At 35.2% G+C, this 18,421-nt stretch overlaps 3 protein-coding genes across 11 annotated transcripts; all 3 read right to left on the reverse strand.

Annotated features, from left to right (window-relative positions):
• Window positions 1-1,151: 1,151 nt before the first annotated feature.
• LOC106377409 (glutamate--cysteine ligase, chloroplastic) lies at window positions 1,152-4,607 on the reverse strand. 2 transcript variants are annotated; one of them, XM_048745668.1, is made up of 16 exons: window positions 4,448-4,607; window positions 3,929-4,247; window positions 3,706-3,856; window positions 3,510-3,617; window positions 3,320-3,412; window positions 3,112-3,195; window positions 2,962-3,030; window positions 2,805-2,875; window positions 2,657-2,725; window positions 2,426-2,519; window positions 2,205-2,294; window positions 2,038-2,118; window positions 1,852-1,944; window positions 1,689-1,769; window positions 1,531-1,600; window positions 1,152-1,448 (listed from the first exon to the last, which is right to left on the reverse strand). In XM_048745668.1, the coding sequence occupies exons 2-16, from the start codon at window positions 4,228-4,230 to the stop codon at window positions 1,360-1,362; spliced, it is 1,545 nt and encodes a 514-aa protein (XP_048601625.1). In that variant the 5' UTR covers window positions 4,231-4,247; window positions 4,448-4,607; the 3' UTR covers window positions 1,152-1,359. The 2 variants fall into 2 exon arrangements, with proteins under 2 accessions (XP_048601625.1, XP_048601626.1); XM_048745669.1 differs by having other exon boundaries at window positions 4,442-4,581.
• Window positions 4,608-7,774: 3,167 nt separating this feature from the next.
• LOC106366206 (cysteine-rich receptor-like protein kinase 10) lies at window positions 7,775-13,637 on the reverse strand. Of its 7 annotated transcripts, XM_022700157.2 has the most exons (8): window positions 9,771-13,585; window positions 9,518-9,658; window positions 9,298-9,416; window positions 9,150-9,210; window positions 9,000-9,065; window positions 8,651-8,888; window positions 8,410-8,560; window positions 7,775-8,335 (listed from the first exon to the last, which is right to left on the reverse strand). In XM_022700157.2, exons 1-8 carry the CDS (start codon window positions 10,558-10,560, stop codon window positions 8,012-8,014), a joined length of 1,890 nt encoding a protein of 629 aa, XP_022555878.1. In that variant the 5' UTR covers window positions 10,561-13,585; the 3' UTR covers window positions 7,775-8,011. The 7 variants fall into 7 exon arrangements, 5 of the variants coding, with proteins under 5 accessions (XP_022555878.1, XP_013661243.1, XP_013661240.1 ...); XM_013805789.3 differs by having other exon boundaries at window positions 9,000-9,210; window positions 9,298-9,413; window positions 9,771-13,582; XM_013805786.3 differs by having other exon boundaries at window positions 9,000-9,210; window positions 9,771-13,579.
• A 1,452-nt stretch (window positions 13,638-15,089) lies between these two features.
• On the reverse strand, window positions 15,090-17,860 carry LOC106366207 (cysteine-rich receptor-like protein kinase 10). Of its 2 annotated transcripts, none has more exons than XM_013805791.3 (7): window positions 16,988-17,860; window positions 16,696-16,833; window positions 16,508-16,626; window positions 16,182-16,392; window positions 15,854-16,091; window positions 15,631-15,781; window positions 15,090-15,547 (listed from the first exon to the last, which is right to left on the reverse strand). In XM_013805791.3, the coding sequence occupies exons 1-7, from the start codon at window positions 17,760-17,762 to the stop codon at window positions 15,224-15,226; spliced, it is 1,956 nt and encodes a 651-aa protein (XP_013661245.2). In that variant the 5' UTR covers window positions 17,763-17,860; the 3' UTR covers window positions 15,090-15,223. The 2 variants fall into 2 exon arrangements, with proteins under 2 accessions (XP_013661245.2, XP_013661246.2); XM_013805792.3 differs by having other exon boundaries at window positions 16,508-16,623; window positions 16,988-17,855.
• Window positions 17,861-18,421: the final 561 nt, after the last annotated feature.

Genomic DNA, 18,421 nt, shown 5'->3' on the forward strand with positions numbered 1-18,421 from the left:
TCAAGTATTTAACTAGGAATTTACGTTCTTTCATTACTTCTTATATATTGAAAAGTAAAACGTAATACAATTTGGCACGAACGCACAGATGAGCTTTTAATTTTCAAAATATGTTTCTCGACATCATCATAGTCTGTAGCCTTGTAGTCATAGCTGCTAAGCTCATTCGCGAAAAACTGAAAGCAATCCACAAGTTAATAAATGCTTAGGAAAACCACCGATATGTTTATATTAAAACTTACTCCCTCCCTCTGTTCCTGTTTCTAAAAATAAGATTTTCTAAAGTATGCACGTTTATTAAGAATTTAATAAATGTTTATAATTTAATTTATTTTTTACTTTATTATGCACTTTCCAATAACTTTCCACCAATGAAATTTAATCAATTCAAATATTCTCAATTAATGTTCCTCAAAAGTATAAAAAAATACCTTAACAATATAGAAAATCTATCTTTGTGGAACAAGAAAAAAATCTAAAACATCTTACTTTCGGGAACGGAGGTAGTATATTTTTAATAGTTAGCATTTCCATAAAAAATATTTTAAACTAGATGAAATTTTCAGTTTTTAATATAAAACCTGTTTTATATTATATAATTATTTGTATTATGCAGCTTATAATATAATTGGTCGAATTGTGGTTAATGAACAATTAGTGATATTTTTTTAAAAAATAATTAATGATGTTTTTCATTTAAAATGTAATTTAAAAAAAAAATTGTGTAGACAATCATGAAATATTATTTATTAGAAAACACAGAGAGCAAAAGATTTTAAATATATCATATATAATAGTACCATTACATAATTGATTTTTTATTTGGAATACAACTGGTTAAAACTACTTCGGAGTCAAGTTGTAGTTTGGAACTTTGGAATTTGTCTTTTTGATATTTTATGTTATCTTTCTGGTAGAGAACTAATCTCTTGAATTAATTAACTCGATTAGCAATTACACTGCCGTTCAGTTTGTTGATTAACACAATCCATACGTAGAAACTGTTTTCAAAGTAGCTAATAACCAATAACCAGACTATGGTTTTTAGTTTTATTGGTCAAGTTAGAGAACATGCATCTTATTCAAGCCGACAGCTAAAAATCTAGAATGGGGCACACATATTTCGTTTTGAAATTGACAAACTTGTCACGAAGAAAAATGGGTAAATTTTATTCAAAGTCGATTTCCACACATCGAAATCGTTTAGTGCAGACTTCTACTTTTTATTTTGACCGCTTCAAATTTCAAAAGAAAATTATCAGTTCCCCAATCCGAAATACAACAAATAAGAAAACCTTATTCATGAGAGACTTGAGTTCTTCAGATAGCACAAACTCACACCTTGTTCTCATGTCAACCTTAGTACAGCAGTTCCTGGAACACAGGGTCTACGCTTTGTCCCCATTCCCCATTGTACATTTCCAAGAGATTCTCCGCCGGCGTAACTCCTGTCGTTTTCAAAATAATTATTTCACCACCAGTGTTACAGAGAACAAGATGTGGAGTTATACATTGGGAAAAGTTACTTACCTGTTCTGACCACTTCAGTGAGAGCGTTCAAGAAACCAGCTTCCTTGTAGCCCCTACGCTCTAGACCATCCTGAGGTACAAGCAAAAGAAACCCAATAGTAGTTATAGTTAGAAAGCTGGCTTGAAGCTTTTCTAAGAGAGTGCTTATGAACACACACCTTTGCGAGTTTCAGGACATCTTCAGCCACATGCTTCAACAAACCATCTCTAAACGGTGTCTTTAAACCAGTTACTGGAACCTGTTGCAAATCAAGAATCGATTCAAGATGAGATATTTTTTTTTTTAACTGTAGAGGAGGAGAGTGCAAATGTGGTATTTACTTTGTTCCTTAGCATCTCTCTTTCTGCTGGAGTCCAGTCAGCTGTCAGATCCAAGGCAGCTTGGAGAACGTCCTCATCATATAACAAACCCACCTGAATTTTGCAGAAAATATCAATAACAACGGCCAAAATTGCATCTCAAAAATCAGAGAGAACTCATGAAGCAAGCAAGAGTATGTAAATTACCCAGAAAGCTGGAAGGGCGCACAACCTCCTCCAGGGACCTCCATCAGCGCCTCTCATCTCCATGTATCTCTTCAACCTAACCTGTTCGTGTGTTAGGGAATGTCGTTCGTCAGGCTCAGGGAACTGAAAGTCATTTGGCTAAAATTAATGGAGGCAGATGATAAAACCTCAGGGAATATTGTCGTCAGATGATTTTCCCAATCATTATATGTAGGCAGTTCCCCTGGGAGGCAAGGAAGCTTTCCAGCTAAAAATTGCTGCAGTATCAATGAATATATGATTAGATGGCTCAAGAAGATGTAATATTTTATAGTTTGTTATTGTCAGACGAGAGATTTAGTTTATAGTTTGTTATTGTCAGACGAGAGATTAAGGATTAGATTTGCACCCTAAATGTCATTCCAGTACAGTCCACGTATTTGTTGTTACGGTAGGCAAAGTACATAGGAACATCCAGTGCATAGTCAACATACTGCTCAAACCTATACCAAGATAAGAACAAAAGACAGCGCGGAACAACTGGAGATTAGCCACGCCGTTTCATCATATTATCTTAACACATGCATATGCAAGAGATCTAATGCAACGGTTGTTGCTGGATAAAAAGTTTCAAACTCACCCAAAAGAGTCATCAAAGACAAACGGTAGCATTCCTGTGCGGTCCTTGTCAGTGTCTGTCCATATATGGCTGTTTCGAAACGTACAAGAGTTATTAACGTGGATGGGAAACAAATACGTAAAGAATCTATGGATTTGCATCGACGAACCTCCTCATGCTGAGGAACCCGTTTGGCTTTCCTTCGGTGAAAGGGGAATTGGCAAACAGAGCTGTTGCTATCTGTTGAATTTGGATAACAATTGGTTAGTCATAATCGTTAATAAGAAGTTTATGGCTTATGCCATATGAGAGCTTGAGGTTCTCACAGGTTGCAAGGCAAGACCAACACGAAACTTCCTGATCATATCAGCTTCTGAGCTAAAATCCAGATTAACCTGTCAAAAAATGCATGTAAGGTCGGTTTCTATACGTTTCAAAATTCTGAAAAGATGTAAAAATCAGAATAGTCATGTAACCTGAACAGTACAGGTCCGAAGCATCATATCAAGTCCAAGGGAACCAACTTTCGGCATGTAGTTTCTCATAATGTCGTACCTCCCCTGCACATAACAACACATTATAGTTTAAAGACATGATCAGGCAGTATACTAATACAAAACAGCGATGAAGTTGTGACAAAGCCTGGGTCATGTAGAACAAAATTAGAGAAAGCCTAAATAATACCTTAGGCATGATGGGAATGTCCTCACGACGCCATTTGGGCTGGAAACCCATTCCTAGGAAACCAATTCCCATTTCCTCAGCGACAGCTTTGACCTGTTAGCATCCATAGAGAGAGTATGTGTATGTTGTTTGAAAGCCTTTCAGGGTAAAGCGTATTGATCAATTATTATTATCATCTTTCAAAAGTTACCTGATAAAGGTGTGAGTTGACTTCAGCACAGGTTTGGTGCAAAGTCTCAAGAGGCGCACCACTAAGCTCAAATTGACCACCAGGCTCAAGTGAAATGCTTTGTTTCCCCTGATTCAACAAAACCAAACAAAGATAACAAATAAGCCTCTAATATCTAGTATCAACTATCAATATAACAAAGATGAGAATGTTTTACCTGCTTGAGACCAATGATCTTGTCACCTTCCATGACTTTCTCCCATTCAAATCTCTCGGCGATACTGTTGAGCAGCTCGGCTATTTGATCATACTTCATAGGGCGTAAAGTATTAACCTCAAACCCAAACTTCTCATGTTCTGTACCTATCCTGCAAACTCACAACCTTCAAGTTAGCGGAAACAGAATCCAATCTTTATGACCTCAAAAAAAAACAAAGTACCTCCATTTGTCCTTTGTTTTGCAACCAGAGGCAAGATAGGCGATCAGATCCTCTCTCGTAAGCGGCTCAGTGGCAACTACAGCTTCCTCTGTAGGAGGACTTGCCGCAACAATCAACTGATGACCTCTCTTGCTGCTCTTAAGCACTGAGTTGGTATATAGAGTCCTAGAGTAGGAGCTAACAAAACCTTCTTTCATCCTCAAATTTCTTACACAACCAGAAACTGATGTAGTCCTGATCTTTGAGCTTACGTGTCCGGAAGGGACAGTGTATGCTCCTCCTGCTTGAGACAATAACGCCATCGTGTATACACACGTTCCTGCAACAAATAAAAACTACACAATCAATCAAAACCATAAACAATCATCTCGGTTTTAATTACAAATCAAAATCCGGATCACCAAACCAGAAACAAGAAAGAAAAAAAAAGAAATCTGAATACGATATAATCAACAAAACAATTAAGATTCAGAACCTAAGACACGAGAAGAGGAAGAAGGAGGAATCACGCACACGAACCTGAATCTCGTGAAGGGAGAAAGGCAGAGCTTTTCAGAAAGTTCGCATCGGCGACGCCATTTATAATCCTATCAGTGGAGCTGAGCTGTCTCCGGAAGAAAGCGATAAATTATAAATAATGATTAATGATTGTTATAAAAAAAGATTATTTCCCATTTTGCCTCTTACTTCTCCTTTATTCATAAAATTCGACACTGTACTTCATAAAACTACCATTATTTGTGATCTAATTTTATGTTACAACTACTATTCATTTTTATTTTTCTCATAATTTTTTATACGTAAAACATACATAGTCCGTCGTATGTGATTAACAGAAAATGATTTTTTTATTACTTTTATATTTTCCAATGTTTCTGTATATTTTCGAAAATTTGTTACGTTATATATTAACAGCTCAGTTTATGACACATGAATATCAACAAATCATTTCATATACTGAATTATCGTTTTTTTATTGAGCCGTCGGATTTTCTTTTTTTTTGTACTGTTAAATTATGAACTTCGCATCTCTTTCCAAATAATTTATTAGAACAAAAAGTAGTGAAAATAATGTGTTACTAACCACATTACTTCAAATAAATTACTGCGATATCAAATAACCATAATATCATCATCATAAATCGATATTGGATTGGTTGTGTCCATGAAAAAAGAATTGTTTCTTCGAACAAATATTGGCATCATATGTTAATGTTCCCTAACTACAGTATGTTATAAAAAAAATGAATGAAAAACATGTGAATGGGAGATGAATCACCCTAACATTCTGTGTAAATTTTCAGATAGTCCGTATTTGATGAGTCTATCTATATTTACACATATAGACTTTTTCCTTGGCTAAAATAAGATACTATCTATTAGAAACCTTTTGATACTAATATCTGAAAAAAAAAACAAATGAAATTTTGGATCACAATGGAGAAAAAATATAACTATATCCATTCAAGGTTTAGCACAGTGTGTCAAATAAACAAACAAAGATGTGAAAAGGTTTGTTCTCGTGAAGTTCAAAATAAAATATATGCATTAAGTATGAAATATCTATTCAAAAAAGTTCTGTAAATGTATTTTTCTACGCCTTTTGTAAGTCCGCAAAATTTTGTAAAACCCAAGTAGTGTTTTAGATAAGATAATACTCCTGGTCTAAAAATCGGTCGTGTGGCCGTCTATGCGCTACAGATCACTCTTTCACTCCGATTTATGTCAAATCGGTTAAAAAAATTGGATTTTTTTCGTCAAGACCGCTTAAATGACCGTCTAGCCGCCTAATCTATTTTTTATTATTTTTTTATTTATTTTTTTTTAATAATATTTTTATTTGTTTATTTGATCTAAAATTTTATAAATATCATTTACATTCATAATTTTGATGAAAATTACACTATATTAAGTTTATATATTCTATTTGTGTGTTTTATACAATCTTAAACATGAAAATATATTAATGTTATACACAATTAAAGATTAACATGTTTTATAACATAGCAAACCATCTAAAAATTCTACCCCGCAAAATTTCTGATTAATCTCTGATTTTCTCTTTAGACGCTAGACCTAAACCGACAGCCTGAATAGCGTCTAGCGCGTTTCCGAACAGGGGATAACACCATGGGATCCGTAAACTGTTTTACATATCGATATTCTTGAAAATGTGCCGAAAGAACATGTGCCCTTAGTCTGGGTAATGTATTTTATAAACATCAATTATGGCTGCCACTGAAAAAGCAAGTAGCGGCAGACTGCTTGCGTGTGCATATACGTAAGCAAACAACTCTTGTAAAATAAAACACTTCTATGTTATATAGTTATTAAATGTCACTAGAAATGATATTTTATAGAACATTGAATGAATATGATATAAGAACTTATGTATATAACTACTTTGCATTTGTGTATATAATTTTTTTTCCAAGAACAAAAACTATATACACAAAAGCAAATTAGGTAGGTGGACACGTGATTCAAATATCTGGCGGCCATGACTTGTATATGCTCCACATATCAAGCCGTAAACGGAACCCACCTCTACAGTTTCTTGTTGCCTTCCTATCGAAATTCGTCACCATTGTTTCACGAAACTTATCTTAAACCTTTATAATTTAATATTCTCTCTGTTTCAAAATAGTTGATGTTTTGGTTAATGCACAAGAATTAAGACATTCATATTTTATTTAAAAAATAGTACTAAAAATATAAAATAAAATTAATTCAATCAATCATCACAAAAACTATAAAACATCATTGGTTACACATTTTTCAATAAAACTAAAACTAATTGTATAAAATATCAAAACATCGTGTATTTTGAAACATCAAAAAATTTCTAAAATATCATCTATTTCGAAACGGAAAGAGTATTTACCATCCGACATAAGTCAGTCATGTAATCTTAAAGGTATACTAACAAATATGATTGAGGTAGCCGTCAGAATGTGGTTAAACCCGAGTTTGCTTACTGACTATTTAGGAACATTACTTTCATTTTATTACGAAACTCAAACATTCGGAATACAAAAGGAGGAGTTAAACAAACCTCCACAAACAGAAAACAGTACATCATAAAAGATAGCCAAAGTTCTAGGATAGAGAGACAACAAATTCAGAGTGTTACTCGATCAAATGCGTCGCAACAAGGCTCACAACACCGCTAGAAACTTGAAATTTAGTCACTTTGAAATTTGACGTTAACATCTAATCTGTACCTCAGAATATAGTCGAAACAAAATCTGATACATTTTCAGACTGCAACTAACTATTTCTATTTATTTATCTATTATAACTAACTATATCATGTAGAGACAACTAAGACAAGACTACATCTAGCTTAGCCAATATTTAGGTTAGCCAAAAGCTGAGAGCTAGATGCTGATTAGCTTTTTTTTTTAAGTAAACTTTTTCAAAAGACCATAAAATAGATTTTTTTTTTTCTTTTACCAAAAGAACACACAAGTAGTAAAAATGATCAAAACAGGATTCATTAAAGAGATAAAAAAATGTTACTATTAATTTATAGATATATAAATATAAATAATTAGTTAACTATACCTTATCCTTTTTCAATCTAAGTAATGGATCAACCATACGTTAGTAAAAAATGTAGCACTACAGTGAGTTCGAAGTTGCCAAAATATTTTCTCCCTAGGCACTTTAAAAAAAGAAGCAAAGTCACGACATCGAATTGATTGCTCCACAAAATCATTTAAAATATTGAATAACCAAACACATGAAAAACGAGAATAAAGAAGTCAACTATATTATGGAGTTTCGATTTGAAAATAAGATGTGGGCCTGTCAAGTTCCACACTCACCTTCCTAACTGAAATGTTAAAACTCAAAAATACTCGCATGATCTTGGATTCATTTATACAGTTCATATTCTCTTTGAGATTATTTCTGAGAAATAGGCCACTGCTATTCTCTTTGCTCTCTTCAAGAAAAAAACATGTAAATAGCTTACATTTTATGTATACTTCTCCTTACAACTACATACAAAACATTATTAAAGAGAAACAAGTTTTAAAGTAACTTCCAATACCACATGTTGCTATAGGCACTTCATTTTCAACGAGGATATAATTCAGTGATTGATGCGTCGTCAATCGACCAAGAGACAGAGTTGCTTTTAGTAGCTGGTTCTGAATCAAGCAGGTCTTTTTTGGGTCTACTCTGAGTGAAAAACTTTGGTTGCTTAGGCACGGGTAAAGTCACAGTGTTACTACTGAGCATCATAACAATGGTCGATAAGGTTGGACGGTTGGCAGGATCTTCTTGAACACATAAAAGACCGATATGGATGCATCGAACCACTTTATTCACCTGGCAATTACGTACGATAACCGGAGCCACAAGTTCTAACGGTGTCTCGTTCCTCCAGAGCCTCCAGGCCTAGAATATTAATCATTCAATATTTTCAACTATTCTTAATTGTAAGAGAGACAAATATGAAACATAACACTCACGTATGTAACCAAGTCTCGTGCTCCCTCTGTCTCAATGAAGCTGCTATTTTTCTTGCTGCTTATAATCTCAAGAACTAACACTCCGAAGCTATATACATCAGATTTCATTGAGTACTGGCCACGCATCGCATACTCAGGAGACATGTAACCACTGCAATCCACAACAAAAGAAATTTTTTAATCTTTTCGAAAAAATTAACTATCAAACTTCAAATTATGTGAAGCTAAGAGGAAGATTTACTAAGTCCCAACTATCCTCCTTGTGTTCTCCTCGGTTTGGTCCATTCCAAATATCCTAGCCATTCCAAAATCCGCAACTTTCGGATTCATATCAGTATCAAGAAGAATATTACTCGCTTTAAGGTCACGGTGTATAATTGTGAGTCTTGAATCTTGATGAAGATATAGAATCCCTCTAGCAATTCCACCAATGATCTTGTACCGGTGATTCCAGTCCAGCTGACTTTCCTTAGCAGGGTCTGCGCACATCCATACATTTCATTTTTACCTCTAAATATATGCAAACTCAAATTTGAAGAATGATTAACGAATCATTGGAACAAAGTATTAAGTGTAAGTGCGTAACTGACCAAAGAGGAAGTAATCAAGGCTTTTGTTAGGCACATACTCGTAGACCAGTATCCTCTCTTTTCCTTCTAGACAAAACCCAAGAAGCCTAACTAAATTTCTGTGCTGAAGCTTTGCAACAACTGCAACCTCGTTCTTAAAATTTGTTTCACCTTGTCCTGAAGTTTTCGACAATCTCTTTACCGCTACTTCAGTCCCATTCGTAAATGTACCCTAACATGTACTACGTTAGGCCCAAGTATAATGAAAATAATACACAAACTCAAGTGCAGTTAGGGAACTAATAGTAGTAGTACTAACCTTGTAAACCTCGCCAAAACCACCTCGACCAATATTGTTACTCTCTGAAAAACCATTTGTCGCAGCTTGAATCATTTTATAGTCCAGTTGCAGCGAGTCTGCGCTTGATATTTCATCTCCTTTTGCACAATAAAAGTATCAGTAAGGAGACAAAAAAAATGTTGATCATTGACACACTAACAAGGAGTAGATAAAGATTGTTGAGTAGATGAATCCTTACCATCAGATGCAGGTGCTGTATCATAAGCCTCCTTCTTCCTCTTTGTAAAGAAACAATAACCAGCTATCAAAAGCAGAACAACCACTATGGTTGACACAACAATGGGTACCACTAACACGTTTGAGTTCCCACCTTTCCCTGCTTTAAATCAGACATTATAATAAACCTAAAAATCAATGTGAAAGGCTAAAACTTTACATAGTTTTTTTGATTGATATTTTCGAGAAATAATTGGCCAAAACAGAGCTCTGACCAGGTCGCACAGGAGCTGAAACCGGAGGTGGTGGCGGTGGTGGTTGCGGGGTTTTAACGGCGGTTTCGTTGTAAAACGGGTACGTCTCGAATCTCGAATTACAATTGGGCAAAATGAAACTTCCTCCAACCCTGTCTATAGGTAACTGATTGATGGATATTTGCAGACAAGTCGTACAATCTTGTCTGGTCATGTCGGGAGTGCACTGAACCAGTCCGTAAACAGTTAGAGATGCTGTGACGTTAGCTTTCCGCGCATCGAACTTTCTAGAACTTTTCACCGCATCCGTGACGGCTTGGTTCAGGGTGGACAGGAGCACATTACTGAATCGTTCTAACTGGTTAGATGGAATCCTCTGTTCTTTCCTAAAGTCAGCTTCACCAGATCTTGTAAGGGTCGAGAGAATACGCCGGTGAGAGTATCTGAGCATGCACTCGTCGTAATAAAGCACGGCTTCTCTCTCATTCGGACAACGAGTGAATGAGTCGTTGACGGAGAAGGCGACGCAGCTGCGGCAAACTTCCGGCGAGACGTCTCCTCGGCAGAGGAAAAGTCCGGCGACTCTGTCGGGGGCTTGTCCCGATGAGGCGTTTTGAAACCCGGTGGAGTAGGAAGCGTTGGGAGAAGAGAGAGAAGACAAAAGGGTTCTGAGATTGGTGGAGTAAGTGCTGTTGCTTGAGTAAGTTGTCGTATTCGGACAGTCATGGTAAACATAAGTATGGTTTTGAGCGCAAACTGTGAGGAGTGATGGGAAGAGGAAAAGGATTATGAAGTAGGTGTAAGATGACATTTGTATACTTCAGGTTTCTTCGATTTGTTTGAAGCTTGAATTTGAATATACTATGAAATAATTGATTTTGTTTTCTCTCTGATTGTATATCAGTTGGTTTCCAATGATGGTCTTGTGAGACTATGTACATTGATTACAACTATGTCCACAGTGATTGGTAGCGGTCTCTGGAAGCTGCCTTGTACAGCCATCTTTTAAACCAATAATGTTTTTATTTCATATAAGCTTTAGACAGACTTTTAAAATCGAATAGAAAGCCAAAACATTTAAAAAAGAAATATGTTAGCTTTAGAAATTACTTTCTCTAGAATTTTTGGGATGATTGGTAAATGTTGTATTTTTGTATTTTTTGTTTTAGAATTTAATCTGTAGATTTATTTGCTGTACTTTTCCTTGCTGTAGATTTCTAAATCACTAGTTTTTTACTCTGGAAATAAAGCTACCTATAGCCATATTTTGATTTTGCAGAGATTTTTTTGCCGTGAGTTTTTTAAGAAAAGCAAAGCTCGACTGGTTGACATATATATAGCTGTAGACTAAATTTTAGATGTCCAGAGCATCTACAGCCCCAACCAATCATCCCCTTTATTTAGTGATCTGAGAAAATTTCTATAGCAAAATAAATTAAAGCCAAAGCTAAAAATTTAAAACCTAATCTTAAAGCAAAAAATAGAAAACTACGACTTCATCCAATCAAACCCACTACGTCCCACCAACTTTATTCGTACTTTTTATTTTATGATTTTGTGATTACATATTATAAATAACTATTTTTTGTATTCAAATGAAATGAAACAAGTATCTATTAATAGAGTATGAAAAATGATGAATTTTGATATAATTTTTTTATATATAACTATAATTATTATGAAATAATTGATGTCAAATAATTGAGATGAAAAAAAAATTAGTCTAATGCAACTATTTTTCTTTCTGAATATTGATCTAATCAATAGTTACCAAGTCATACAAGAATAATCCTTTTTTTTTCAACATCCGTTGATAAGTTTCAATATTAAATTTGCCACATCATATATTTTACTTTTACAACAAGCTACTGTAAGTTTACGGACAGTTGTTAATATTTATCAATGGTTGATAAATTCTCATAGTAAGTAGTCCGAGAACGATAAGTCAAAGTAAACGCTATGTTTTCTCAAAACCTGACATGAATTATCCGCCCAACTTCTGTTCCCTGCTTATCTATATAAACTTTTGAATTGTCCTATAACCCAATAACCAATGGCCTCCTTTCCTATTAAACGCTTTAGTTTACTTTTCGTATTAGTGACAAAGTCAAGCTATTCTTTGGTTTTTCTAGAACGCTTGGTTTATTAATGTATTAAAATTTATAAATTAGTTTTAATTAGTTTTAATAGTTTTAATGGTTCATAAATGATAATAAATATTTTAAATTGTTTAATGACTTTTGGTGATAAAATTCTTTAACTATTTTTGAATCGTAAAAAAAAAAACTTTCAACTAAATTTTCAACATTATAAACCATCAACTTATAAACTGTTAACGTATATCACCTTCCGTCACGGTTTTTTAGACGGAGGGTAAAATATGTTAACGAAATTAAAATTGTGGGTTTATTTCATATGATTTTTAGTTGATGATTTTATTTACGATTCATCTTTAGTTGAGAGGTTTAATTATTAAAACCTTTATTATAAATTGCTAAAGTAAAAAATCTTAGATCAAAAGAATTAGTTTCAGAAATATAGCTAGTCATCAGAATTTATTTATTAATCACATGTCAAAGTGGATTCTTATAACTCCTACCAAAAGATGTATAACTTTTCAATTAACTTGAAATGCCAAGCTAACAAAAATTTCATTTATTGTATATATAGAATAATTTTCTGTCATCAAAATTGTACATTTTCTTTGGCAAAATAATTTATTCATCTGAAAAAAATATTTTACAAGGATGAATTAGTAGAATAACTACTATGTAAAACAAATTAACTACTCTTTCCCTCACTGCGTTTGAATGGGAGTGTGAGTGTGCTTTACTCTCAACCACATACTATTCTACTTTTAATTTACATATAGAACAAATTTAAACACATACTATAAATCTTACTATGGTTGGACACGGATCGGATATCCGAGTTTTTGAAGGTATTTGTGATTTGCTTCGTATGTTACGGATATCTAATTTTTCGATTTGCTTTGTGTTGTAGCCCTGAAATCCGTGGTTCAACCAGAGTCTCACCAAACTTCCCAAACCGACCACCTAGGAGACACTAGCGACAGACGTTCAGTCCAAGGAGCCTATCTCGACAACCAGAAGGAGTTTATCTATGAAACCAATTTTCCAAGAAGGCTAACTCATGAAGGAGTCATTGAAGCTTTGAATTTCAAGAGAAGCTTCATGGACCAAAGAGTTATGAATTTTAAAAGTCAGAGGTTTCTCAGCCCGTCCATCTGTGAGTACCCGACTTTAGAAGGAGATTCAAGCCCAAGGAAGGAGCGGCCTGAACCAAAGCCCATCATAGGATTCAAGATGGAGCTCTCATATTTCCAACAAGCCCAATTTGAGGAGAAATGGACACGGAAATCAGAAGTTATGATCCATTCTCCAGAACCGGCCAAACCAATTTTACACTTGCCTCAATTGGAAGCTAACCGGTTCAATCAGCTTCAAACCAGACATTGGCAACAAGGAGATCATTTCAACCAATCAGGAGACATCATACACGCCCAAGAGGAGTTCTACAAGTTCATACCATACACCAGCGAACATAGGATCAAAAGGATCTTTATTAACTCCAACTTGCCTTATTTGGAAGTTCTTGCATTCAAACTCCAACAGCTCTTTTTCTTTTAGTTTATGCACGACATCAGAACCTTCCAAGCCATCCAGAAGATCCCAAGGAAGCTCTCTTATCCCTTTAAACCGTCCAGGTTCAAGAAAGATCAGATTCTTTACTTGGAGCCAAAATCCCACAAAAGGCTCCAACGACTAGTTTTCGATTATTTTCTTAGTTTTGATTTGTTTCCTTTCTATTTTGTTTTAGAACGTTAGAAACTTTGTCTCTGAGCATTATATAAGCTCATAGACGTCCATTGTAAAGAATACCCTTAATCACCAAGTTAATAAAAAGTTTATTCAGTTTTTATCAAAGATTGTTCTTTGTATAAAATATCGGTCTTTAGGATTCAAAGAGAGATTTTTTGTTGTTCTATTGATTTCGTGAGTCTAGTTTGTTTGTGAAAATCATCTAGTTTGTTTTTGAAAATCAAACAAGCTCAGTACGCAGATTGAGAGAGTCAATCACTTCGATCCATCACTCCATCAGATTGAGAGATTCAATCAAACCTTCCTCTGCAAATCCACTTCAGTCCATCTTCTAATCAAGCTGAGAGTGATACACATCCAGCAGCTTGATTCCACCATATCTATCCCTTTTCTTTTTTTATTTTTCTTGTTTTTTTATCATTATCATCATCATCTCATTCGTTTTCATAATTGTTTTTGTTTGCATTATAAAACTCTAAAAGCTCACAAAAATCCGTTCTCTTTGTTTCAGGTTTAAAACCTTGGTTTCACCATTCTATCCATTCGTGGGTTACCCCCCCCCCCCCCCTGTGCCCACAACACTTTGCTTCGGAAAAATACGGATATCCAGAAAAACAGATATCCGAAAAATAAATAGATATTTGCGGATATTTACGAATACTTACGGATATCTCATCCGCTTTGATTAATACAAATAATATTAAAAAAATAATGCAAATTTATTTTTTAATATATTTTTTTGCATGATATACAAAATAAAAACTAAAAGAAATAGTGAAACTACATATTTTGTAAATTTTAAACTTAGTTAACAATTATAATAACACAAAACTTAAGAAAAAAGTTATAATTTTTTATAATTTTTTTCTCTTCTTTTTTTTGTAATACTTTTATATAAGTAATAATATGAACATAATTTGTCAAATCATATGTTATAATAATAATTATATAAACTTACACATTTAAAACATTAAGTATAATCAAGATGTATATATATTTATTTATATATTTTCGGATCGGAGCGGATATCCGCTTCCCAAAATTTTGATATTTGTGATTTGCTTCGATTTTAACGTAAATTGATTTTTAGTATGTGCTTTGCTTCGAAAGTTTACGGATATCCAGAAATTTCGGATCGAATCGAGACGAATAACGAATCGAATCAAATTTAACGGATAAAATGCCCTAAATGTTACAATGGTAATCTAATGGTTAATTATAGGCCTTGATGCAATTTTAGTTGATGTCTTCTATAGAGGGCACAATTTTTGTGTGGGACACATGTTCAAACCTAAGAAAAAACGTGTCAATAGCTTACATTTCATACATACTTCTAGTTACAAGTACCTGCTTGTGTTTCATAATTAGTGTCATTTTCACACTTTTTGTTACAAAAATATTATTTTAAAATTTTAATGCAATTTAAATTTACTTTCAGCTTAATATCAGTTATATATTGCATTGATCTTTAAAATAATTTTATTTATTTGAAATACTATTAATTAACTAAGTGTAATTAATAAGAACATAAATATATTCCAAACATTGTCTTAATATATATAAAACATTTCTACATCTAAAGAAGATTTAAAATTACCTCCAATAACACATGTTGCTATAGGCATTTCATTTTCAACGAGGATATAATTCAGTGATTGATGCGTCGTCAATCGACCAAGGGACAGAGTTGCTTTTAGTAGATTGTTCTGAATCAAGCAGGTCTTTTTTAGGTCTACTCTGAGCGAAAAATTTTGGTTGCTTAGGCACTGGTAAAGTCACAGTGTTACTACTCAGCATCATAACAATGGTTGATAAAGTTGGACGGTCCGCAGGATCTTCTTGAACACATAAAAGACCGATATGGACGCATCGAACCACTTTATTCATTTGGCAATTATGTCTCATAACCGGAGCCACCAGATCTAATGGTGTCTGGTTCCTCCAGAGCCTCCATGCCTAAATGTTAAATTGCTAAATGTAAGAGAGAAATATAAAACTAGTTGCATCAGAAATAAACAAATATAAAACTTAAAACTCACGTATGTGACCAAGTCTCGTGCTCCGTCTGTCTCGAAGAAGCTGCTGTTTTTCTTGCCGCTTATAATCTCAAGAACTAACACTCCAAAGCTATAGACGTCGGATTTCATTGAGTACTGGCCACGCATCGCATATTCAGGAGACATGTAACCGCTGGAATTCACCACAACAAAAACTTTAGTCTTTCGGAAAAAAATATCCATGTGAGTTAAGAGGAAGACTTACTAAGTCCCAACTATTCTCCTTGTACTCTCCTCGGTTTGGTTCATTCCAAAGATCCTTGCCATTCCAAAATCAGCAACTTTCGGATTCATATCCGCATCAAGAAGAATGTTACTCGCTTTGAGGTCACGGTGTATGATTGTGAGTCGCGAATCTTGATGAAGATATATAATCCCTCTAGCAATTCCACCAATGATCTTGTACCGGTGACTCCAGTCCAGCTGGCCTTCCTTAGCAGGGTCTGCGCGCATCCATGCATTTCATTTTAGCTTTAAATATTTGCAAAACTCAAAGACTAACAAATCACTGGAGAGTATTAAGTGTAACTGACCAAAGAGGAAGTAGTCAAGACTTTTGTTAGGCACATACTCATAGACCAGTATCCTTTCTTTTCCTTCTATACAAAATCCAAGAAGCCTAGCCAGATTTCTATGCTGAAGCTTTGCAACAACTGCAACCTCGTTCTTAAACTCTGCGTCACCTTGTCCAGAAGATTTCGACAATCTCTTTACCGCAACTTCAGTCCCATTCGGAAATGTACCCTAACGTTTACATCAGCATCATCCCGTTGGTTATATACAACATTGAACCCAAATTTAAATGATAATAACACACAAAGTCAAGTGCACTTAAGGAACTAATAGTAGTAGTACTAACCTTGTAAACCTCGCCGAAACCACCTCGACCAATATTGTTACTCTCTGAAAAATCATTTGTTGCAGCTTGAATCATCCTATAATCCAGTTGAAGCGAGTCTGCGCTTGATATTTCATCTCCTTTTGCACAATGAAAGTCTTAGTAAAGTGAGAAAAAATGCTTAAGATTGTTCATAGGATGAATTTTACCATCAATTGAAGGTGCTGTATCATAAGCCTTCTTCTTCTTCTTTGCAAAGAAACAATAACCAGCTATCAAAAGCAGAACAACCACTATTACTGGCACAACAATGGCTACCGCTGACACGTTTGCTTTCCCACCTTTCCCTGCTTTCCAAGCATCATATTTGCTTGCGATCAGAAAGTTAATATAAAAAGAAAAATCTAAAATCAGTTTGATTTTTATTTTCGAGATATCAATGCCCAAAAAACAGAGGAAAAACAGAGCTCTGACAAAAAAAAGAAATAACAGAGCTCTGACCAGGTCGTTCGGGAGCTGAAACCGGTGGTGGTGACAGGGCTTTGACGGCGGTTTGGTTGTAGAACGGATAAGTCTCGAATCTTGAATTACAACTCGGCAAAATAAAACGTCCTCCAATCTTGTCTAGAGGTAACTGATTGAAGGATATTTGCAGACACGTCGAGCAATCTTGATCGGTCAGATCAGGAGTGCACTGAACCAGTAAGTAAACAGTCTGAGATGCTGTGAACTTGGCTTTTCTCGCACCGAATTTTCTAGGACTTGTCACCGCGTCAGTTACGGCTTGGGTCAGGTTGGACATTAGCACATTACTGAACCGTTCTAACTGGTTAGATGGAATCATCGTGTCATTCCTAAAGACAGCTTCACCGTTTCTTGAAAGGGTCGAGAGAATAGTCCGGTGAGAGTATCTGAGCATACACTCGTCGTAATAAAGCACGGCTTCTCTCTCATTCGGACAACGACTGAGTAAGTCGTTGAAGGAGAAGGCGACGCAGCTGCGGCAAACTTCCGGCGAGAGGTCTCCACGGCAGAGGAAAAGTCCGGTGACTCTGTTGGGGGCTTGTCCCGATGCGGCGGTTTGGAATCCGGTGGAGTATGAGGCGTTGCGGGAAGAGAGAGAAGTCAAAACGGTTCTGAGATTGGTGGAGTAAGTGCTGTTGCTTGCATAAGTTGTAGTGTTCGGACAGTCATGGTATACATAAGTATGGTTTTGAGCGCAAATTGTGAGGACTGATGAGAATATGAAAACAAAATAGAAATAGGTGTAAGACATCTTTTTTCCTTTTTTCTTTTTTTTTTCTTTCTTCGATTTGTTTGAAGCTTGCACATACTATGAAATAATTGATTTTGTTTCTCTCTGTGGCTGTAGATTAACTAGTCTCAGATGATGATGGTCTTGTGACGACGATAAGTCAATCAAAGTCAAAGTAAACGTAAACGGTGGCTTTTCTCAATGGGTGAGTTGAATTTTCCTGCCCAACTTTTGATCCCTACTAATCTACGGCTATAAATCTTTATGTAACATTTCTCTAATCCATGCCATTATGTCAAATTGTTACCCAATAGGCTACCAACAAGCAATGGCCTGCTTTCCTATTCAATGTTTTCTCTTTAGTTGACTTTTCTTACCAATGACTAAAGTCAAGGTGATCTAGATTCTTTTTGAACCAAAAAAATGAATAGGCCATTTTCGTTTACGTGTCGCGCGACCTGCGACTAAGATTACGTTCGTTTACGTGTTGCGCGACTTGCGACTTGCGACCTGCGACTAAACCTGCGACCTGCGACTAAAACTATGTTCGTTTACGTGTCGCGCGACCAGCGATCTGCGACCAGTCGCGCGATCAAAATTTTCTTAATTTTTAGTCGCTGTTTTTTCAGGCGACTTAAATGGGAACCCGCGACTGGTCGCGCGATCAGTCGCGCGACATC

This window comes from Brassica napus, chromosome C1, assembly GCF_020379485.1.
Source record: "Brassica napus cultivar Da-Ae chromosome C1, Da-Ae, whole genome shotgun sequence".
NCBI lineage: Eukaryota > Viridiplantae > Streptophyta > Magnoliopsida > Brassicales > Brassicaceae > Brassica > Brassica napus.

Coding starts and splice junctions, on each gene's coding strand:
- LOC106377409 (XM_048745668.1), bottom strand. CDS start 4,230: ATGGCGTTATTGTCTCAAGCAGGAGGAGCATACACTGTCCCTTCCGGA. Junction 3,031..3,111: donor TTCGGACCTGTACTGTTCAG/GTTACATGACTA, acceptor ATTTTTTGACAG/GTTAATCTGGATTTTAGCTC. Junction 1,945..2,037: donor GCGCCCTTCCAGCTTTCTGG/GTAATTTACATA, acceptor TGCAAAATTCAG/GTGGGTTTGTTATATGATGA.
- LOC106366206 (XM_013805786.3), bottom strand. CDS start 10,560: ATGTCATCTTACACCTACTTCATAATCCTTTTCCTCTTCCCATCACTC. Junction 9,417..9,517: donor TACAGCACCTGCATCTGATG/GTAAGGATTCAT, acceptor ATTGTGCAAAAG/GAGATGAAATATCAAGCGCA. Junction 8,889..8,999: donor CCTTGATTACTTCCTCTTTG/GTCAGTTACGCA, acceptor GGATGTGCGCAG/ACCCTGCTAAGGAAAGTCAG.
- LOC106366207 (XM_013805791.3), bottom strand. CDS start 17,762: ATGTCTTACACCTATTTCTATTTTGTTTTCATATTCTCATCAGTCCTC. Junction 16,393..16,507: donor GTTTCGGCGAGGTTTACAAG/GTTAGTACTACT, acceptor TGTAAACGTTAG/GGTACATTTCCGAATGGGAC. Junction 16,092..16,181: donor TCTTGACTACTTCCTCTTTG/GTCAGTTACACT, acceptor GGATGCGCGCAG/ACCCTGCTAAGGAAGGCCAG.